Here is a 19,415-nt window from a genome sequence, read left to right as displayed (position 1 = left end):
CATGGGGCTGAAGAGATGGATAGGCAAACAGGTGCTTGCTATACAAGCCTGACAACCCGAATTCAATCTCTTGAACCCACATAAAGATAGAAGGGGACATGCTGGAGAGATGGACAGCACAGCGGTTAAGACTCCTGCTGCTTGCCAGGCGGTGGTGGCACACACCTTTAATCCCAGCACTTGGGAGGCAGAGGCAGGCAGATTTCTGAATTCAAGGCCAGCCTGGTCTACAAAGTGAGTTCCAGGACAGCCAGGGCTAGACAGAAAAACCCTGTCTTGAAATAAAAAAATAAATAAATAAAAATAAAGACAAGCTCCTACTGCACTTCCAGAAAACCCAGAGCCCACAAGAGTTGGCTCACAACTGCTTCTAACTCTCAGCTCTAGAGAACTCAACACCCCCCTCCACTTGGGAGGTTAAGGAACAAAGGTCACAAGGTCATGGCCCATGGCCGGCATGTACTATAGAGCTAGACTCTGTTTTTCAAAGCAAAATAAGAGAAAGCTCATGAGTTAAAAGCAGTCAGGGACTAACAATTTGACATCCTACAACAAAAAGAATTCTAAGTTTCTTGTTTCTGTGTCCTGAAAGCAGCTCTCTGGAAGGGGATGGAGAGGGGGCTGGTGGTCTGCAAACCTGAAACAGCCAAGGGAGGATCTGGACTCTCAAGGGCCCTTAGCAGGCTCCCCTAGACACCACTCCCCTAGACAAAGGAGCCACATTATCTCCATCGATATGCAAGAGGAAAGAGCCAACAGCCGCTGCTCATGAATGCGGTCCACTTAAGTGACAGCCTAGTCCCCTCTTAATGGGACTGCCAGTTCAGAGGGCACAATCATTCCCCATACGGAGGAGGCCCAGCTAGCATCACCCTTAAACACAGCCTTAAGGAGAATCACAGGGCGCTTTCTACTGAGAGACAGGTGAGGATGCTCCTTGGTGACCTCACCATCTAGGGCAGAGGTACCTTGTCATGCTGCCGTAGGTACTCCTCACAGGCATGGAGGGTCTCGTCTGGCTGCGCGTCTCCAAGGGAACACAGAGCACTGCAGACCTGTTCCTGTACCATGGGATCCTTGTCAGTGATGGAGTCCAGCAGGGTGAAGGACAGCCCTGCAGTGACAAAGTCGACCGTGTTCAGGTCCAAGCGCGCCATCGCTGGCCCCCACCCCCCAGTGTCTGGCACCAGCTTCCGGGGTCACACACTTAGCACACAGGAGACGGCACATCTAAGCCCAATGTCTGTGGGCCACTAGGCATGGCCACTTCCCTAACAGGCATTGCTGACCTGAATTGTTCTCTCTCATAAAAACCACTCCCCTCTTGTGTACTGATCACATTCCCTGGTTGTCCCCTACGGTGCTTCCCATGTCGAGGGATCAGGGACGTCCAGTGTGTAGCCCTAGGCTGCACGACACAGGGCTCAGACTCTGGCTGTCACTGAGCTAGAAGCCTGGATGAGGTCCCAAAGCTACTCCACCTATCACAAGGCCTGGGCTTCTTCTGCAAGGCCATCACTTTTTCCAAGTTACCCACAAACCTACAGTGCTCCACAAAGGATCTGCAGATCCTTCAAGATCCTTCAAGAAAAGTCCCTACGGACTAGAGAGATGGCTCTGCGGTTAAGATCCTGAGTTCAATTATCCAGCAACTACATGGGAGGCTCACAACCATCTGTAATGGGATATGAAGCCCTCTGCTGGCATGCAGGTGTACATGCACATAGAGAATTCATAAATAACTAAAGTCTAAAAAAAAAAAAAAAGAAAGAAAGAAAAAACAGTTCCTTGAGGTCCTGGGACACAGAACATTCCCAAGTCCTACATGTAAGAGGGTGGCCCTGGGCAGAAGTGCAGACAATGGTACATGGAGCCCGATGGTCTGTCCCGTAGGACTCTGCCTATCGAGGCCAGCTGTAAATCAAGTAGTCAGTAAATGAGAGCAGCCTCCGCAATAAAGGCAAGACAGGCAACCAGAGACCTCGCCCACCCCAACAAGACACGAGCAGGCACCAGGCCCATACCCACACTGCTATATCTGGGTGTCTGGAGGTCATCTGGAAGCACTCGCAGTGGCCTGAGAAGAGAGAGCCACCAGGGCAGCATCGGTCTCCTCTTTGAGAAAGGCCCCTCATCCTCAGCAGGAAGGAGGGCTTTTTAACAGTTCTCCATTTCCAAGGTTCAACAGCTGAACAGACAGGTTGATCATTCGATCCGATTGCACCTAAGGCCAAGTTTGACCTGATAAACCATGCCTGGCCTTCTAAAGTACATCTCAGCTGCTGCTCTCCGGCTGTAAGCTTGACGGGGCAGGCACATCCTCAAGCCATCATGAACATCCGGAACCTGACCTCCAGGGACAACAAGAATGCAGATAGCACCCTCCCTCATTCTAACACCTTCAACTTTCTGCCTTTGCTGGGAAGGCAATGGAGTCCTACTGCAATGCAATGTAGAAGGGTGGGGGGGCAGGGGGAAAGGGGAGCAGGAGGGAAGGGGAGCAGGGGGCAGGGCCTCCTTCACGCACTCACTCTTTATGTAGGGCCTGGTCATTTCTGTGGTCTCAGCTTCCGCCTGTCCACTGTGAGCATGGATAGCTTCCTTCCCAACCTAAAATAATGGAAACACAGGATTTTTTTTTCACCATCTTCACCATTTGTAAGCTCAGGAGTAGCTGTTGCTTATGTACAAAACACAAAAATTCAGATTAATTTGTCCTAGGGAAGATCTCCATCACAGTTGGCCGATCTACTCAGGAAAGGAAGAAAGTTCCATGATGCCCAGGGATCCCTAGCTGTCCTACACTCCCATGCTGCCAGTCCCCAGCAGCAGAGCAGCAGCCCACGGTGCCTCCAGGGCTGGCATATGGCACTATCTTCACAGTCCTGGCAAGCATGGTCACTCTCAACTAAAGCGGCTTCCCCTCAGCCTAAGGTGAACAGTGGGCACCACAGCTCTCCTCCCACACAGTGCGAGCTCAGCTGCACAGGTGGTTGTAAAGAGTAAAGTCCTAGCCGGGCGGTGGTGGCGCACGCCTGTAATCCCAGCACTCTGGGAGGCAGAGGCAGGCGGATTTCTGAGTTCGAGGCCAGCCTGGTCTACAGAGTGAGTTCCAGGATAGCCAGGGCTATACAGAGAAACCCTGTCTCGGGGAAAAAAAAAAAAAAAGAAAAGTAAAAAAAAGAGTAAAGTCCTGCAAATAACCAAGCCCTGTGCCTCTTTACTACGTGGTCTCCTGCTCACGACTTTAATCCCAGCACTCCAGAGGGAGAGGCAGGCAGATCTGAGTTCAAGGCCAGCCTGGTCTACAGAGTGAGTTACAGGACAGTCAAGAAAGATACCCTGTCTACACAGTCACACAGACACAGTCACACAGACACAGACACACAGACACACACACATGGAAGGAAGGAAGGAAGGAAGGAAGGAAAAAGGTAGGTAGGTAGGTAGGTAGGTTGAGCAGGACAGCAAGATGACTCAATGACTCAGTGGGTAAAAAAAAAGTGCTACCAAACCTGACAACCTAGGTTCACTCCCTAGAACCCACCCACATGGAAGAAGAAAACCAACTTCTAGTAATTGTTCTCTGATATATATACACACACCACACATACACACACACACACACACACACACGAGAGAGAGAGAGAGAGAGAGAGAGAGAGAGAGAGAGAGAGAGAGAGAGAGAGAGAGAATAATGCTAAAAATTATTTTTAAAAACGATACGGTGAGTTAGATACCTCAGCAGTTAAGAGTCCTTGCTGCTCTTGCAGAAGAACAAGTTCTGTTCTCCAAACCTAGTTGATAACTTCCTGTAAACTCTAGCTCCAGGGTCTCAGAGGCTAAGAGCACTGGCTGCTCTTCCAAAGGTCCTGAGTTCAATTCCCAGCAACCATATGGTGGCTCACAACCATCTGTAATGGGGTCTTGTGCCCTCTTCTGTGTGTCTGAAGACAGCTACAGTGTGTGTGTGTGTGTGTGTGTGTGTGTGTGGTGTGTATAATAAATCTTAAAAAAAAAACCAACAACAACAAAAAACCCTTCAGCTCCAGTTCTGGCCTCCAAGAACACCCACATGTAACATGTATGTGGCTAAATCACAGTCACATACACATAAATAAAAATATAATAACAAAGGACTGGAGAGATGATGTAGTGCTTAAGAGCACTCACTGCAGAGACCCCAGGTTTAGTCCACGGCACCCATATGGCTTAGTCTCCAGCACCCACATGGTTTAGTCCCCAGCACCCACATGGTTTAGTCCCCAGCACCCACATGGCTTAGTCCCCAGCACCCACATGGCTTAGTCCCCAGCACCCACATGGCTTAGTACCCAGCACCCACGTAGCTTAGTCCCCAGCACCCACATGGCTTAGTCCCCAGCACCCACGTGGCAGCTATTAATCTCTGTAACTCCAATTCCAAGGGATTCAACAAACTCCTCTGGCCTCCACAGGTCAGTTATGCACGTAGTATGCTTACACACATGCAAGCAGAACATTCATACACACAAAATAAAATATTTAATAAAATAAATGTTAAAGAAACAGAAACACCTAACCCCATGTATTTCTCCCCCAGTGAAATGACAGAAGAGATGCAGGGGATTTAAGTGGAAGCTGTAATTTTGAGAGGCTCCCTATCCCTATCCAGACCTACAGATTCTACTATGTACCCCAGGATAGCCTTGTATTTGCAATAATCATAACCCTGCACAAGAATCACAGGTCTATGCCACCACATCCAGCCCCGAAAGCGTTATGTTTAAAAGATAAACTGTGGGCACTGGAGAGGTGGCTCAGAGATTAGGAACACTGGCTGCTCTACCAGACGTCTGGGGTTAGTTACTAGCACCTTATTATTGTGGTTCACAAAGGTCTATAACTCCAGTTCCAGAAGAGTCTACAGACACCCTTTCTAGCTTCTGTGGTCACCAGGCACACAGGTGGCATATAGACATATGTGCAGACAAACAACCCATACAAAGAATAAACTAAAAAAAATTTTTTTAAAAAAGTACATAAATAAACGGAGAGACTGGAAAGATGGTCCAGGAGTTAAGAGCCTGCTGCTCTGTCCGAGGCCTAGCACCTGGCTCCAAGCACACACACTAGGTAACTCATGGCTGCCGGTAACTCTGGCTCCAGGGAATCGGATACCCTCCTCCAACCTCCACAGGCACTTGCACTCAAGTGCACATAAGTAAAAATAAAATATACATAAGTGTGTGCACGCACACACACACACACACACAAATAAAATATAACTTAGAAAGCTGAGATTTAAAGACAGGATAAAAATCAACAGACCAGGAAGTCCTAGATGGCAGAGAGGACGGAAGGCAGGCAGAGGACGCCACCTCGAGGACCGCAGCATCAGCACAGCATCCGCACTGTCCAGGAGAGCATCTAAAAAGAACACAGAGACAGGAAATAAACACTCATGCTCCATCTGTGCCCAGCAAAGAGAAAGCAAATGACCCCAAGACGCAAGATGGCTGAGGCAGTATCAGCTGTCAGGCAATGTGGGAAACGCGGGGCTTAACCTGCGTGGGCCTGCAAGCTCCGACTTCCCAGGTCTGCGCTAAGCCCACAAGGTACAGGCATCAGGGATGACAGTTTTTCCCTGTGAAAAGTTCCAGGGAAAGGCAACTGTAACCCTCTCGAGTTGGTATGTGCCATACACATACACGTATGTATGTAAGGCAGTGTCCAAATTTATGCAAAGATGGTCAAACAAAAGAACACCATGGGCCACCTGTCCCTAGCCCAGGTGAGTACCTGAGGAATCAACTTACCCACCCACCCCGATCAAAACAACCAAAGACTTGGATAAAACATAAATCCATGTGTCCGTTGTGGTGGTGCACACCTTTAATTCCAGTACTCAGGAGGCAGAGGCAGATGGATACCTGTGAGTCAGAGGCCAGCCTGATGTACAGAGAGAGTTCAAGGACAGCCAGGGCTACACAGTGAAACCATACCTCAAAAAAATAAAAAAATAAAGGGCTGGAGAGATGGCTCAGCGGTTAAGAGCACTGACTGCTCTTCCAAAGGTCCTGAGTTCAATTCCCAGCAACCACATGGTGGCTCACAACCATCTGTAATAGGATCTGATGCCTTCTTCTGGTGTGTCTGAAGACAGCTATAGTGTACTTGTCATTTACATAAAATAAAGTTTAAAAAAAATAAAAATAAAAAAAGATACAGACCTAGAAGTGAGGATAATTATCTCAATCTGCCAGAAGGCAACCTAGCAACCTAGTTGGGTATGTTGTGTGTGTCTTTAAACACAGAAAACTTTTCCTACCAGGGTCAGAAAAAAAAAAGAGAGAGAGAGACAGGAAAGACACAAGAAGAAAGCCAGTCCTTGAGAAAGGCTTATCCAGTCACTGGAGCTTTGACAAAGGAGGAAGGAGGCTCCAAGACGAGGAGTATGACAGTCTCCGCTGGGGGCGACCTCTCTGGACACTGCGTGAAGGTTGTCTCTGCATCGTTCAAATGCTGATTTCTGTACCAGCAGAGTTGAATACCGGCCTACACGATATTTATGAACCATCACAGGCCTCAGTATTTTGTAAACAAATGCCTCCCTCGCCTTCTGATTGGCTTAATAAAGCTATGAATGCCAATAGCTGAGGCAGGAGAGGAAAGGCAGGACTTCTGAGCAGAGAGAGGCTCTGTGGGAAGAATCAGGCGCTGGAAGATTGATTGGCCAGTGTGAGGAAGAGGAGGTTGGGAGCAAGAGAGGTAAGAGGCCACGGGGCAGACATGGACTAGAATAAACAGGCTGATAAGTTAGAGCTATCTGGGAGGAACAGTGCCAAAACTTTCAAATAATAAGTCTCCATGCCATTTGGGAGCTGGTGAATTGGAGGCAGTCCAGGAATAGCCTCAGTTTACAGGAATAGCCTCAGTTTAAGCAGAAGAAAATGGATGTGTTACTTTGCTTTCCATTGCTATAATGAAACACTTACCAAAATCACTTGGAGAGGAAAGGGTTTGTTTGACTTACACATCCTGACACAGGCAGGACAGAAACACAAGGCAGGAGCCGGGAGGCAGGAACTGAAGCAGAAGCCACGGAGAAACACTGCTTACCCATTTGCTCAGCTACTTCCCAGGGCTACTTGCCCAGAGGTGGTATAGCTCAAGAGTGGACTGGGCCCACACCCAGGCCCACAGACCAGTCTGGTAGGGGCGTTTTCTCAATTGAGGTTCTCTCTTCCAGATGACTGTAGCTTGTACCAAGCTGACAAAAACCTAGCACAGGGGAACACTGGTCCTAAAGATACAAAGTACCCATTCTGCCAACAATTTAAAAACAGGAACAGGACCGTCTCCACAGCCTTTAGTGGGAGTACAGGCCCCTAGTCATAGACTTATGACCCAAAGGAGCTTATTACAATAACTCTGTGTTATTGCAGCCTTAGAAAACTAGGCAGGAGAGATACCCCAGCAATTTAGAGTATGAACTGATCTCGCAGAGGGCCTGGGTTTGGTTCCCACAGCCAGCAATTTGCAATTGCCTATAACTCCCTCCCGGGGCATCTGACACCTGTGGCCTCCTCGGGCACTTATGTGCGCATACCCATGCATAGACATATATGCTTAAAAATAATTTTAAAAGATATTTTTAGAAAGAAAGAAAACAAACCTAATCCAAGTGCTACATGTACGAGAAACTCCCCAAGTCCAGGGAAAGAGGCACCCATCCAAAAGAGGGAACAGAGGCACCTGAAGCAGACACGGGGCAGGAGCAGAATTTACTCAGGGCTGGAGTGACGAGCGTCGTAGCTCACAGACACAGGGAGGAACTCTCCCAGGGGTTTGCCCAGTAATAAGTTAGTTCTGGGCTACTAACTATGCAAGTCGGATGACCCAGAACCCACACTGGAAGAAGAGAACCCACTCCCCGCACACTGTCCTCTGACCTCCACAAGCATGCGGCTTTTACACACCTGTCTCACACGCGTGCATCATACACACTCACACCCTGATGATAATAAGTTAGTCCTAGAAAACGGGCTGCTGGGGTCTCACCGAGGCAAATGAAAAGCTTCCAAACTGTGTCCAAGTCTGTCACGGGGCTCGAGATGCAAAACAGGAAAGCAAAGGCCAACTCCCGGCCGGGTGTGCTGGCTGGAGCACCCCTTTAGTGCTGGCTGGAGCACCCCTTTAGTGCTGGACAGTGCTGAGAGGGAGAGGCAGGCAGGTCTCAGAGGATAGATCCAGCCAGAGCCACAAAGTGACACCCTGGCAAAACAAACAAACAAACAAACAAACAAAAACAAAAACAAAAACCAACCAAAAAAACTAATGCAAACTACTCAGTCAGCATGATCTGACCTGGAAATACCACGAAGAAAGCACTAGTAGACAGGGACGGCCTGGAGAGATGGCTCAGCAGTTAAGAGCATTGACTGCTCTTCCGAGGGTCCTGGGTTCAAATCCCAGCAACCACATGGTGGCTCACAACCATCTGTAATGAGATCTGATGCCCTCTTCTGGAGTGTCTGAAGATAGCCACAGTGTACTTAGATATAACAAAAACAAACAAACAAACAAACAAAAAAAAAAAAACTGCTGGGGTCTCACCGAGGCAAATGAAAAGCTTCCAAACTGTGTCCAAGTCTGTCACGGGGCTCGAGATGCAAAACAGGAAAGCAAAGGCCAACTCCCGGCCGGGTGTGCTGGCTGGAGCACCCCTTTAGTGCTGGCTGGAGCACCCCTTTAGTGCTGGACAGTGCTGAGAGGGAGAGGCAGGCAGGTCTCAGAGGATAGATCCAGCCAGAGCCACAAAGTGACACCCTGGCAAAACAAACAAACAAACAAACAAACAAACAAAAACAAAAACAAAAACCAACCAAAAAAACTAATGCAAACTACTCAGTCAGCATGATCTGACCTGGAAATACCACGAAGAAAGCACTAGTAGACAGGGACGGCCTGGAGAGATGGCTCAGCAGTTAAGAGCATTGACTGCTCTTCCGAGGGTCCTGGGTTCAAATCCCAGCAACCACATGGTGGCTCACAACCATCTGTAATGAGATCTGATGCCCTCTTCTGGAGTGTCTGAAGATAGCCACAGTGTACTTAGATATAACAAAAACAAACAAACAAACAAACAAAAAAAAAAAAAAAACGACAGGGACATTCAGACAGCTAGTATGACTGCATTTATTTCATATAGGCAAGAAACTACAGGAGATAGTAGCTATATTGAGAAAAAGAGGTCAAGAGTAAAAAGATGAACAAAGTTTGAACACACACAAGGCCATGGGTCTGACCCAGAGAGTGCATAAGCCAGGTATGGTGGCCCACTTGCAATCCCAGCTGAGCAGGACTTAGAGCCAGCGACCAAGAGTTTAGAGCCAGCCCAGGCCATACACTGAGTGCCAAGCCAGTCTGGTCTATGAAACTCTGTCTTAAAAAAAACTAAAAACAAACAAACAAGAAAAAAACAGATGATCCCAACTCTTGGGAAATGTAGGAGGAGAATCAGGAGTTGAAGGTCATCCTTAGCTACACAGCAAATATAAGGCTAATCTAGATGATGTGAGATTGTGCTCAGAAAGGGGGGCAGGGATTCTTTGGAAGAAGAAAGCAGCCCTCCCTCAGGCTCCCTGTGTGCCCCCCCCCCCAGGGCCCTTCCTCTTCTGACTAGCACTTCTGATGCCGTGTACCATTCTAGCCGTGCAGCTGATAAGGTCGCCTCGTTAGGATGTCAGCCCTGCCACCGAGAGCCCAGGCACAGGCCTGCACTGCCATCAGGTCATCCAGGTCATCAACATGCTAGAGATGGACCAGCTAGAGACAGAGCTGCGGGCTCACAACACCAAATACAGCGACAGCAGTTGTGAAGCGGAGAGCTGGACTTCATTAGCCAGCATGTCCACACCAAGCTGGAGTGGCAGGAGCTACTGTGGTTACAGACGCTGCTCAAGGGCAAGAAGGATGATGGGAAGTTTAATACACAAGTGGCAACTGCAGGCTCAACTCAGAACCAGCACCTAGTCAAGGCCTAGGACCTGGAGCTGCCGATCCTCACACAGCATCACATCACACATCATGACGAGTTCAGAGGCTACAAGACACGCAAGAAGCACGACAGACACCATTACCTAGCTAGCGTCACTGGAAAAGGAGCGCAAGACGAAGCCAAGAGGAACAACCACAGTGCACAGGACAAAACCAGTGCCACAGGAGCCAAGCCCATCCCAGCTGGCTCTCGGCTTCTTGCTTACAGTTCAAGATGTGCGCCTCAGCCCCGCCATCATTAACTCTAACCCTCTGGAACCACGGGTCCAGATGAATCCTCTTGTCTATACACTGCCTTAGTCATGATGTTTTATCACAGCGACTGAAAAGTAACAGATGCAACACTGAATTCCTAACTAGCTAGGGTGGCTAACACCAGGGCTACTGTGGAAGGAGGAGAAAGAGAAGGAGGGGGTGGGGCGAGAAAAGCCTATCCCAAGCACCAGCACCACCTATGAGGAACTGTGTCTGCGATGGAGGAAATGTGTCCTCCTCGGGTGTAAGTTGAGAAAAAAAGACTGCGCTCAGCCTGCACCACCTCTGTCCAAGGACATGCGGCCAAGGGCATGTTGAAAAGTCAGGCTGCCATAGTAAACAGCAAGGAAAAGACCGCACAAGACATTTACATTAAGAAGTAGCTGGGTAAGCCGGGCATGGTGGCGCACGCCTGTAATCCCAGCACTTGGGAGGCAGAGGCAGGTGGATTTCTGAGTTCGAGGACAGCCTAGTCTACAGAGTGAGTTCCAGGACAGCCAGGACTACACAGAGAAACCCTGTCTCAAAAAACAAAACAAAAAAGGGGGGGAGGCTGCTCACTCCTCTCTTAAAAAAAAGAAGTAGCTGGGTGTGGCTGTGTAGTATGGGAAGCAGAGGCAGGATCTTTGTGAACTTGAGGCCAACCTGGTCTACACTGGCCAGCTGGGGCTGCACAGTGAGACCGACCCTGTCTCAAAACAAAAACAAAAACACTGGATCAGCACTAGGTATGCATACCTCAGGGTGCCTCCCGCAGTGAGCGGGGTCAAGGGTTTGATTTGTATCTTAGTGTACACACAAGGTTTTGTTGTTGTTGTTTTTTTTTTTTTTTTTTTTTTTTAAAAAGCTGTTTCCTGGGGCTCCAGAGCTATGGGTCTGCAGTGCAAGGCAAGGCACTTGTGCTCTTTCTGAGGACTGGGGTTTGATTCCCAGCACCCATGTATCCACGCGGTGGCTCACAGCCATCCATCCATGACTCCAGCTCTAGGGGATCTGATGCCCTTTTGGCACTCCACAGGCACCAAGACACCCACGGGGTACACACAGATGCATGTGGACAAAACGTTTAGACACATAGAATAAAATAAATATCAAAAATTTAACTGTTCCTGGAGGAATAGATCAGAAATCCTCTGGTACGCTCCCACTTTTACCCAAATTGGACTGTACTGGAGGAAATGGTCCACAGTTCACAGAAAGACCACCACTCAATGGCGGCCAATCACAATCTGAAAACTACACCACAGGGAGGATTTGCTCTGAATTAACTGTATAAAAGTCTATACAGTGTGTAGTAGGCTAACCCTGGTGGCACAGAGCTGTCACCCTGGTGTCAGCACTTGGGAGGTGGAAGCGGGTGCAAGAGTTCAAGATCGCTTTCAGCAACCCAGCAAGCTTGAGGGCAATTTGTACTATAAGATGGTCTCGGCATCAACACAGACACAAGGCCTGAGGCGACGGCTAAGTGGTAAAGTGAGTGGTAAATGATACGGCTGTCTGGGATGCACAAGGCCCTGGGTTTGATTCTCAGCACCGTTAAAAAGAGTCAACAGTAATGATAGCAAATAAAGGAAAATAAAACAAACAATGGGAGTAAAGGACAAAAGGTAGGAAGGGAAGCGGGACGCACTCAGTGGTCAAGAGCAGTGCTGCTCTTCCTGAAGGCCCGAGTTCAGTTCCCAGCACCCCATCCGTAGGTAACTCCAGCCCAAGAGGATCGAGCCTTGCATGGGAACTCCTGACGTGTACACACACAGAGACAGACATGTACAGATGGACACATAAATAAGAATTAAAAAAAAAAAAAAAGGCAGGCAGATTTCTGAGTTTGAGGCCAGCCTGGTCTACAGAGAGAGTTTCAGGACGGCCAGGGCTACACAGAGAAACCCTGTCTCAGAAAAAAAAAAAAAAAAAAAAGAAAGAAAGAAAGAAAGAAAGAAAGAAAGAAAGAAAGAAAGAAAGAGAAAAAGAAAAAGAAAAAGAATTATTAAAGACCAAACTAGGTAGGACTTGAATCTTCCTTCTCAAGAACTCATGTCTTCTCTTACTTCAAAGTAAGTCCTATATAGAGTTACAAGATACAGCCAAGTGGTGGTGGTGGTGGCATCGGTGGCAGCGCACACCTTGATCCCAGCACTCGGGAGGCAGGGGCAGGTGGATCTCTGTGAGTTCAAAGCCACCCTGGTCTACAGATCACATTCTAGGTCATCCAAAGCCACACAGAGAAACACTGTCTTGGTTGAAGAACCAAAATTAATTAACTAATGTTCCTCTAATTTGGGGCGGAGTGGAAGTACAGTCAGCTACCCCTCCAGCCTTTGAGGATGGCTACAGTCAGGGTGAGAGGGGTAGCCCAATGACAGCATACTTGCCTAGTGTGCACAGGGCCCTGGGTTTAGCCTCCAGCACCAAACAGAAACAAATCATCAACAACAACAACAAAACTAGAATAGTCATTTTAGAGAGTAATTGAGGCTCAGCTGTCAAAGCTCTTACTGATCTCGGAGAAGACCCAAGTTCAGTTCCCAGAACCCATTTGGCAGTTCATTACCATTGCAACTCCAATTCAAGAGAATCCCATGCCCTCTTCTTCCTTCCCATAGATCCTGCACATGTATGGCATACATATATCTACTCAGGCACAGACACATACATATTAGTAAATAATAAATAAATATCAGTATTTAAAAATAATATAAAGTGGTGGCGGATGCCCCTAATCCCATCACTCAGGAGGCAGAGGCAGGTGGATCTTGGTGAGTTCAAGGCCAGCCTAGTCTACATAAAGAGTTTGAGGACAACTAGGGCTACATAATAGAGAGATCCTGTCTCAGTACACAACAAAATATAAATAAATAATTTGGGTAAATGTTGAACAAATGTGTAATAGGAGGCTAGTCTACTTAAAAATCAGTGTACAGAGCCGGGTGGTGGTGGTGGCGAAAGCCTTTAATCCCAGCACTTGGGAGGCAGAGGCAGGTGGATTTCTGAGTTCGAGGCCAGCCTGGTCTACAGAGTGAGTTCTAGGACAGCCAGGGCTACACAGAGAAACCCTGTTTTGAAAAAACAAAAACAAAAAAACAAAAACAAAAATCAGTGTACAGGGCTGGAGAGGTGGCTCAGTGGTTAAGAGCACTGACTGCTTTTCCAAAGGTCCTGAGTTCAAATCCCAGCAACCATATGGTGGTTCACAGCCATCCATAATGAGATCTGACGCCCTCTTCTGGAGTGTCTAAAGACAGCTACAGTGTGCTTACATATAATAATAAATAAATCTAAAAATCAGTGTGAAAATATAACTTATACATTACAAAAACAAGCAAGCAAAAGGACACATAGGAATTCTCAGAGTAGATAACCAACAGGCATACAGAGTCTGTGGTCTGTGTTATCCCTTGGAACAAAATGCATGTCCTGCTGTTTTTCCAGAGTTGATAGAGTGTGGCAGAGTGGACAGTGAAGGACATGGCTCTAGAGCCAGACAGCCTTAAATGTGCTCACTGTGCAGCCACCAGCCACCAGTGTCCAGCCACCAACCACTCCTGTCCAGCGCCTGTACTCATATAGTCAGACTCTGACTGGAAGTGAAGCCAGGTAGCAGCAAGCTCTGTGCACATCTGACAGGATAAGGACAAGGACCACCTTTGGTGCTAGAAGCTGGTGTGAGTGACAGAGCCTGAGGGGTGGCTGCTACTGGTCTAAATAGTCAGCCCCCTTTCCCATCGTTTGCAAATGCTCATTTATGTATGTGAGTATTAGCCAGGCTGGGGCAAACCTGACAAGCAAATCAAAGCAAAACAAATGAGAGATGACGACAGATAGGATGGATGGGGTCATTCCTTTCTATATAGAAGATTTTTTTCCTTCCTTTTTTTTTTTTTTCATTTTTTTACAGGTGTGCACCACCACAGCCAGTTCACAGCACCTGCATTTCTATGAACAGAGAACCAGTACGCACCTGAACATTTAGCAAATTCCTGCTGGGTTCAGTCTCAGATATTATCAAGGTAATGATGATAAGCAACCGGTGGTGGTTGGGGGGGGGGTGAGAGGCGGGGGTGCGGGTAGTGTCCAGGCACATGCAGTCACAGAATGCCTCACCTGGGAGGAATGGGGCCAGAGAGGGGTCAACTTCTAGAGTAACCAGCAAGAACCTGAGACAGTGTCCCAGGATTACACAGTCAGGAGCTCAATTCTCCTCATCCACCAAGAATACGGTTTCTCAAATGAGTCATGTGGAACTGGGCTTACATGCAAACCCCTGAAGCCAGGGGTGACCCTGCAGGCCAGGGGAATAAAGCATATCATAGCTATATAATATTCAGCAACCAAGTAATTACAAGAGCCACAGAAACCCTTCCTGGTGTTATTTCCCAAAGTGGATCAGGCTGTGTACCCTGACACCGGCAAGAATGTCTTTTGACTCAAAGCAACTCAGCTCAACAAAAAGCCATCAGGAGGCCTGGGGTTGCTCATCAGACTGCAGCAACTCTGCTTCTCACCTGGGCCTCTGAGAACCCTAGGGGAGAAAATTAAGCACAAACATTCACAACCCCTCCCCCCCCACACACACACACAGATGACTGTGAACTGAGACAAGCGCAGGTCCTACAAGTCCCACCTCTGGCCTCTGGCGTCCCTCAACAGTCACCTCTGAGGGAGAGAGACAGGACAAGAGGCAGGTTTGAGTAAGACAGTTTCAAGTTAATGAAGGGTGGCTAGGCCTCCGCCATTCGACTTTGAAATTAGAGACCAGAAAAACATTCCTCAAGCCTGCTGGCAGAAGCATCTCCCCAGCTGCAGGTGCAGAGACTGCACAGCCAATCAAATCATAAGCACCTGATCCATGGAAATATCCCACAATCGGTAATTTGCATAGGATCTCTGTTCTCATGCCCCATAGACCCCCTGTATGTTGGGGGAGGTCTCCATCTAGGAGATCATAGCTAATCAAGTCCAACTTGAGCAGCTGAGACTTAACCCTTCACCTTCACCCCTGCCGTGCTTCACCTATCTACTTCCTGAATTTTTTTTTTTTTTTACCATTTAATTAACTAGGTCGCAGGCTGTTCCTCTATTTCATCGCCATTTTTACTACCATCCCCTTCCAAAATGTTTCCTGCCTCCAACCAAGGCTAGCCCCTCAAAGTTGGCTTCTGCCTCACCTGCCACTCCAGCTCACAGCCCCGGATCTCCAGAAGCCGTCCTCCATCCCTCTCCCAGGCTCCTTCTGCTTACTCACTGCACTTTGGAGATGGAGTTTGTGGCTCCATCCATTACCTACCCTGAGAGGTAGAGCAGAGTCTTGCTGCACAACTACACTGACTTGGCTGGAAAATCGGAACCCCAAACCTGGAGTGCCAGCCCTGGCTCAACCTCACCTAGCTCTCACCTTGTCTGAATTCTATACTCCGAGTTTTGTGGCCTTCTCCCTGGGGCCAGCAATCCTCGTGACTCTGGACAAATCACTTTCCTGCTCTACACCGCCTCCTTTAATCGGCAAAGAGAACACAGAAAGACTAGTGGCTGCGGTGCGCACTGGTTTTGCAAGTCTCTGGATTAAGGCTCAGTTTTATGAAAGAGACAGAAACGCCAGTGGCCCAATTGTGGAGCTCAAAGACCTGAACTCGTAGCCCCTAGCCCGCAGAGGATCAGGCTCTTGAGTCACCGAGTTCCCGGAAGGGACTAGGTCTTGGACCACGCGACCCACCAGACAGCAGGGACAGGGTCTGGGGACCACGCGCCGATGTCTGACAAGTCAATTAAATCGCAAGCTCCTAGATGCCTTTCAGGTGTATCAAGTGAAGCCGGGCCCGCTGGGCACACCTGAGATCTCCCAGGACCTCCTGGCACCGGCCCTCTGACCTTGGGGAGGCGGCCCTTGACACAGCTTCTCTTGCTGCTGGCAGATGGGAAGGCCCCTAGACTCTCCAGTCCAAGTTCCCCAAAGAGTGCCTGGCCCCCGCAGCCAAAGATGAGCCTTAACAAGCCGTTTACCTGAGGAGCCGCCGCCGCCAAGGCCCGGGCGCCGCCCTCTATGCCCCAAGCGTCCCAGAGTAGGCGGAGCAGCGCCCCAAGCCCATCCCCGCAGCCCTCTGGCCAACTGCGGCCTGGCGCGCGGCAATTTGGTCCCGCCTCCATGCGATCTCCACGCTCATTGGTCAAGGTTCTGTCCTTCACGTTAGCTCCGCCCACGTCCACTCCCTAGAGAGCCTAGGTACGCCGACTCCTTCCTGTGCTCCGCGGGCTAGCCTAGCGGTCCGGTGACCATTTCACAAGACAAGTGTGAGTACTGCTGCTGCGCCAGACGCCGTCTGCGCAAGCGCTGTTCTCGAGAGTATTCGGACTCGGCTTCCAACTGCAGAAAACTCCACTAGGTAGGAGCAGTGGCGCACTCCTTCAATCCCAGCACTGGAGAGGCAGAGGCAGGTGGATGCCTACGAATTCGAGGCCATCCTGGTCTACATAGTGAGTTCTAGGCCAGCCTGGGCTATAAAGTGATAAAGGGAAGAATAACAAAAACAAAAAACAAAATAAAACAAAGAACAGCCCCAGCACACTTTATATAGAATTCACGGACACATACAAGGTATTGTCATGTTCTACACTGGTCACACACTAAACATACCCAAAGCCCCTAATTCGTGGACCCCTAAATGTACACATGGCCATGCCCATGAGAGGTACATGTCCAACCTATCAACAAAATGATCATGTCCTAGCAACCTGGGCAGCTCACTACCAGCTGGTATTCCAGCTTCAGGTGCAACTAAAACCTCTAAAGCCTGGAAAGAAGTGAATAAAAAAGTTAAAGTAAGCCATTCTACAGGATAAAGGAAATGCTATGAAGGGGTCTGGGTTTGGTGCCAAGAAAGCAAGGTTAGGTAAGAGCTTGTGCCTTGCGAGAGTTGGGGGAGGATCATGCCAGGAAGACTTGGCACCTGCAAAGAGCCAGAGGTTGAAATGACCCAGATGTGTGTACACAGTAGAAAAGTGTGTGCAGAGTTCTGAAAGCAAAAGAACCAAGAGCCTGTTGAGTAAAGGGAAGCAGTTAACTCCCATGTATCTAGGCAGACAGCATCCGTTAGATGTGGAAATTAAGCTGTGGTTGAAAACCAGTTGGTCCTGGAAGGGCAACAAGGTGAGGGGGTCCAAGAGGCAAACACTGAGAGCCAATAATTTTTTTTCCACAGTGGGGAGGACTTGGACCTCTTTCTGTTGAGAGGATAGAGCCGGAGAAAGAAAGACAGGACATACTGAGTAAGAGAGTGAAGCATTCTGCGGATGGGGTCATGGCCTAGAAAAATGCTAGAAAACAGAGAGAGGGGACTAACTTGGGTAGCTGCCAGGGAAGGAGGTCTTTTCCATGCTTATGCCCAGACCTCTCCCTGTCTCTGTCCGTCTTCGCTGTCTCTCTCTCTCTCTCTCTCTCTCTCTCTCTCTCTCTCTCTCTCTCACTGAAAAGCCTTGCAGTGGACAGTGGCAGGGCGCTGGCCACATTCCAACATGCCCTGCTGCTTCTGTGCCCTCACTCAGCACACAGCAGTCAGCTCTCTCTGCCCCAAACATACAAGCTGCCCAGCATGTATCACAACTTAATTTTGACTTTTATTGTTCAGCATAAGGCCCAGCACATGAGGTACTGGGTAAAACTCATCAGTGGAATTGATGGACTAGTAAAGGTGCAGACAGAAAGAAGGACAAGGCAAAGGGACTGGAAAGATGACTCTGCAGATAGGAACTCATTCTGCCGTCTCCCATGCTCGGGCAGCTCACAGCCAGCTCTAACTGCCAGCAGCTGGTAGAACCAAAGCTTCTAAGCTCCACAGGTATCCACACTCAAGTGCACATATCCCCCAACACACACACACACACACACACACACACACAAAAACACAAAATCTTTATTTTAGTTTTTGTTTCTCTGTATAGCCCTGGCTGTCCTGAAACTTGCTCTATAGACAGGGCTGGCCTCAAACTCAGGAATCCACCAGCCTCTGCCTCCTGAGTGCTGGGATCAAAGACAGCACCATCACTCCTAGCAAGAATAAAATCTTAAAAAGAAAGAAAGAGAAAGAAAAGAAAGAAAGAAAGAAAGAAAGAAAGAAAGAAAGAAAGAAAGAAAGAAAGAAAGAAAGAAACTGTGGGTGATGGAGATGGCTCAATGGTTAAGAACACTTATTTGCTGTTTTTATGGAGGGCCCAGGTTTGGTCCCAGTTCCCTGCACCCATGTGGTGGTTGACAACCGTGCTTACCACCATTTCCAGAGGACCTGGCACCCTTCCGAACTCCACAAGCACCAGGCGTGCACACAGTGTACATACATACATACAAGCAAAACACTCATATACATGCAATAAAAATTAAGTTTTAAAAGAACAATGCAAAGGAAATGTGATTTTTATTTTATTTATTTATTTATTTATTTATTATTTATTTATTTTTGGTTTTCCAAGACAGGGTAGCCCTGGCTATCCTGGAACTCACTCTGTAGACCAGGCTGGCCTCGAACTCAGAGATCCACCTGCCTCTGCCTCCCAAGTGCTGGGATTAAAGGCATGTGCTACTACCGTGCGGCTGAATGTGATCTTTCTGGATCCACACAGCCTAATAGTTGCTAGCTTCCATTTGGGTTCTGGCACAGAAGGGAGCCAGGAAGGTGAAGGGGGGCGCTCACAGCTGAGAGGCTCTGAGTGGACAGCAGTAGCTCAGAGGCACTGCTGGGTCAGGGTAGAGTCATGTGATCTTCCCTTTTGTTCTTTAAATGCAAAAAAAAAAAAAAAAAAAATGGTCACCCTTCTTCACCTTGTCACTCTTGTACCCACCACAGCCCTCCTGCCTCTGTAGCTATGAGCTATTCATTCCAAAAAGTCACCAGATGAGGTGGATGAGAAAGCAACCCTGACAGTTCAGGCCAGGCTTTCTCAACACCTTATTGTAAAGCCTTCCACATCTACCTGTAGATTTCAGTACAGGAAGACACAAGTCTCTGAGGCTCACTAGACCTCTAACCATATTTCAGGCCCTTTGGTACTCTCAGGATAGCTGCCCACCAGCCAATGCCCAACCCTCCAGTTCGCATCAGACATCTCACACTTGGCATGGACTCTGCCACTTC

At 48.5% G+C, this 19,415-nt stretch overlaps 1 protein-coding gene across 8 annotated transcripts in view; it reads right to left on the bottom strand.

The window, feature by feature from the left end:
• The window catches only part of Mroh1 (maestro heat like repeat family member 1), a 70,954-nt gene extending 54,584 nt beyond the window's left edge, over positions 1-16,370 (bottom strand). For 5 of the 8 annotated variants that reach the window (XM_052160945.1, XM_052160948.1, XM_052160947.1 and 2 more), the window contains exons 1-4: positions 8,044-8,064; positions 5,311-5,409; positions 2,532-2,610; positions 969-1,114 (exon numbers count right to left, since the gene is read on the bottom strand). In XM_052160945.1, the coding sequence (XP_052016905.1) occupies positions 969-1,114; positions 2,532-2,553 (168 nt within the window). In that variant the 5' untranslated portion in view covers positions 2,554-2,610; positions 5,311-5,409; positions 8,044-8,064. Of the gene's footprint in view, positions 1-968; positions 1,115-2,028; positions 2,146-2,531; positions 2,612-5,310; positions 5,410-8,043; positions 8,065-16,293 lie in introns of those variants that run through there. The other 3 variants (XM_052160946.1, XM_052160949.1, XM_052160951.1) reach the window with 3 other exon arrangements.
• Positions 16,371-19,415: the final 3,045 nt, after the last annotated feature.

The sequence above is a fragment of the Apodemus sylvaticus genome, chromosome 17 (assembly GCF_947179515.1).
Source record: "Apodemus sylvaticus chromosome 17, mApoSyl1.1, whole genome shotgun sequence".
Classification (NCBI taxonomy): domain Eukaryota; kingdom Metazoa; phylum Chordata; class Mammalia; order Rodentia; family Muridae; genus Apodemus; species Apodemus sylvaticus.
The sequence above is the reverse complement of the archived record's forward strand: the minus strand, read 5'-3'. Positions and strand labels throughout refer to the sequence as shown.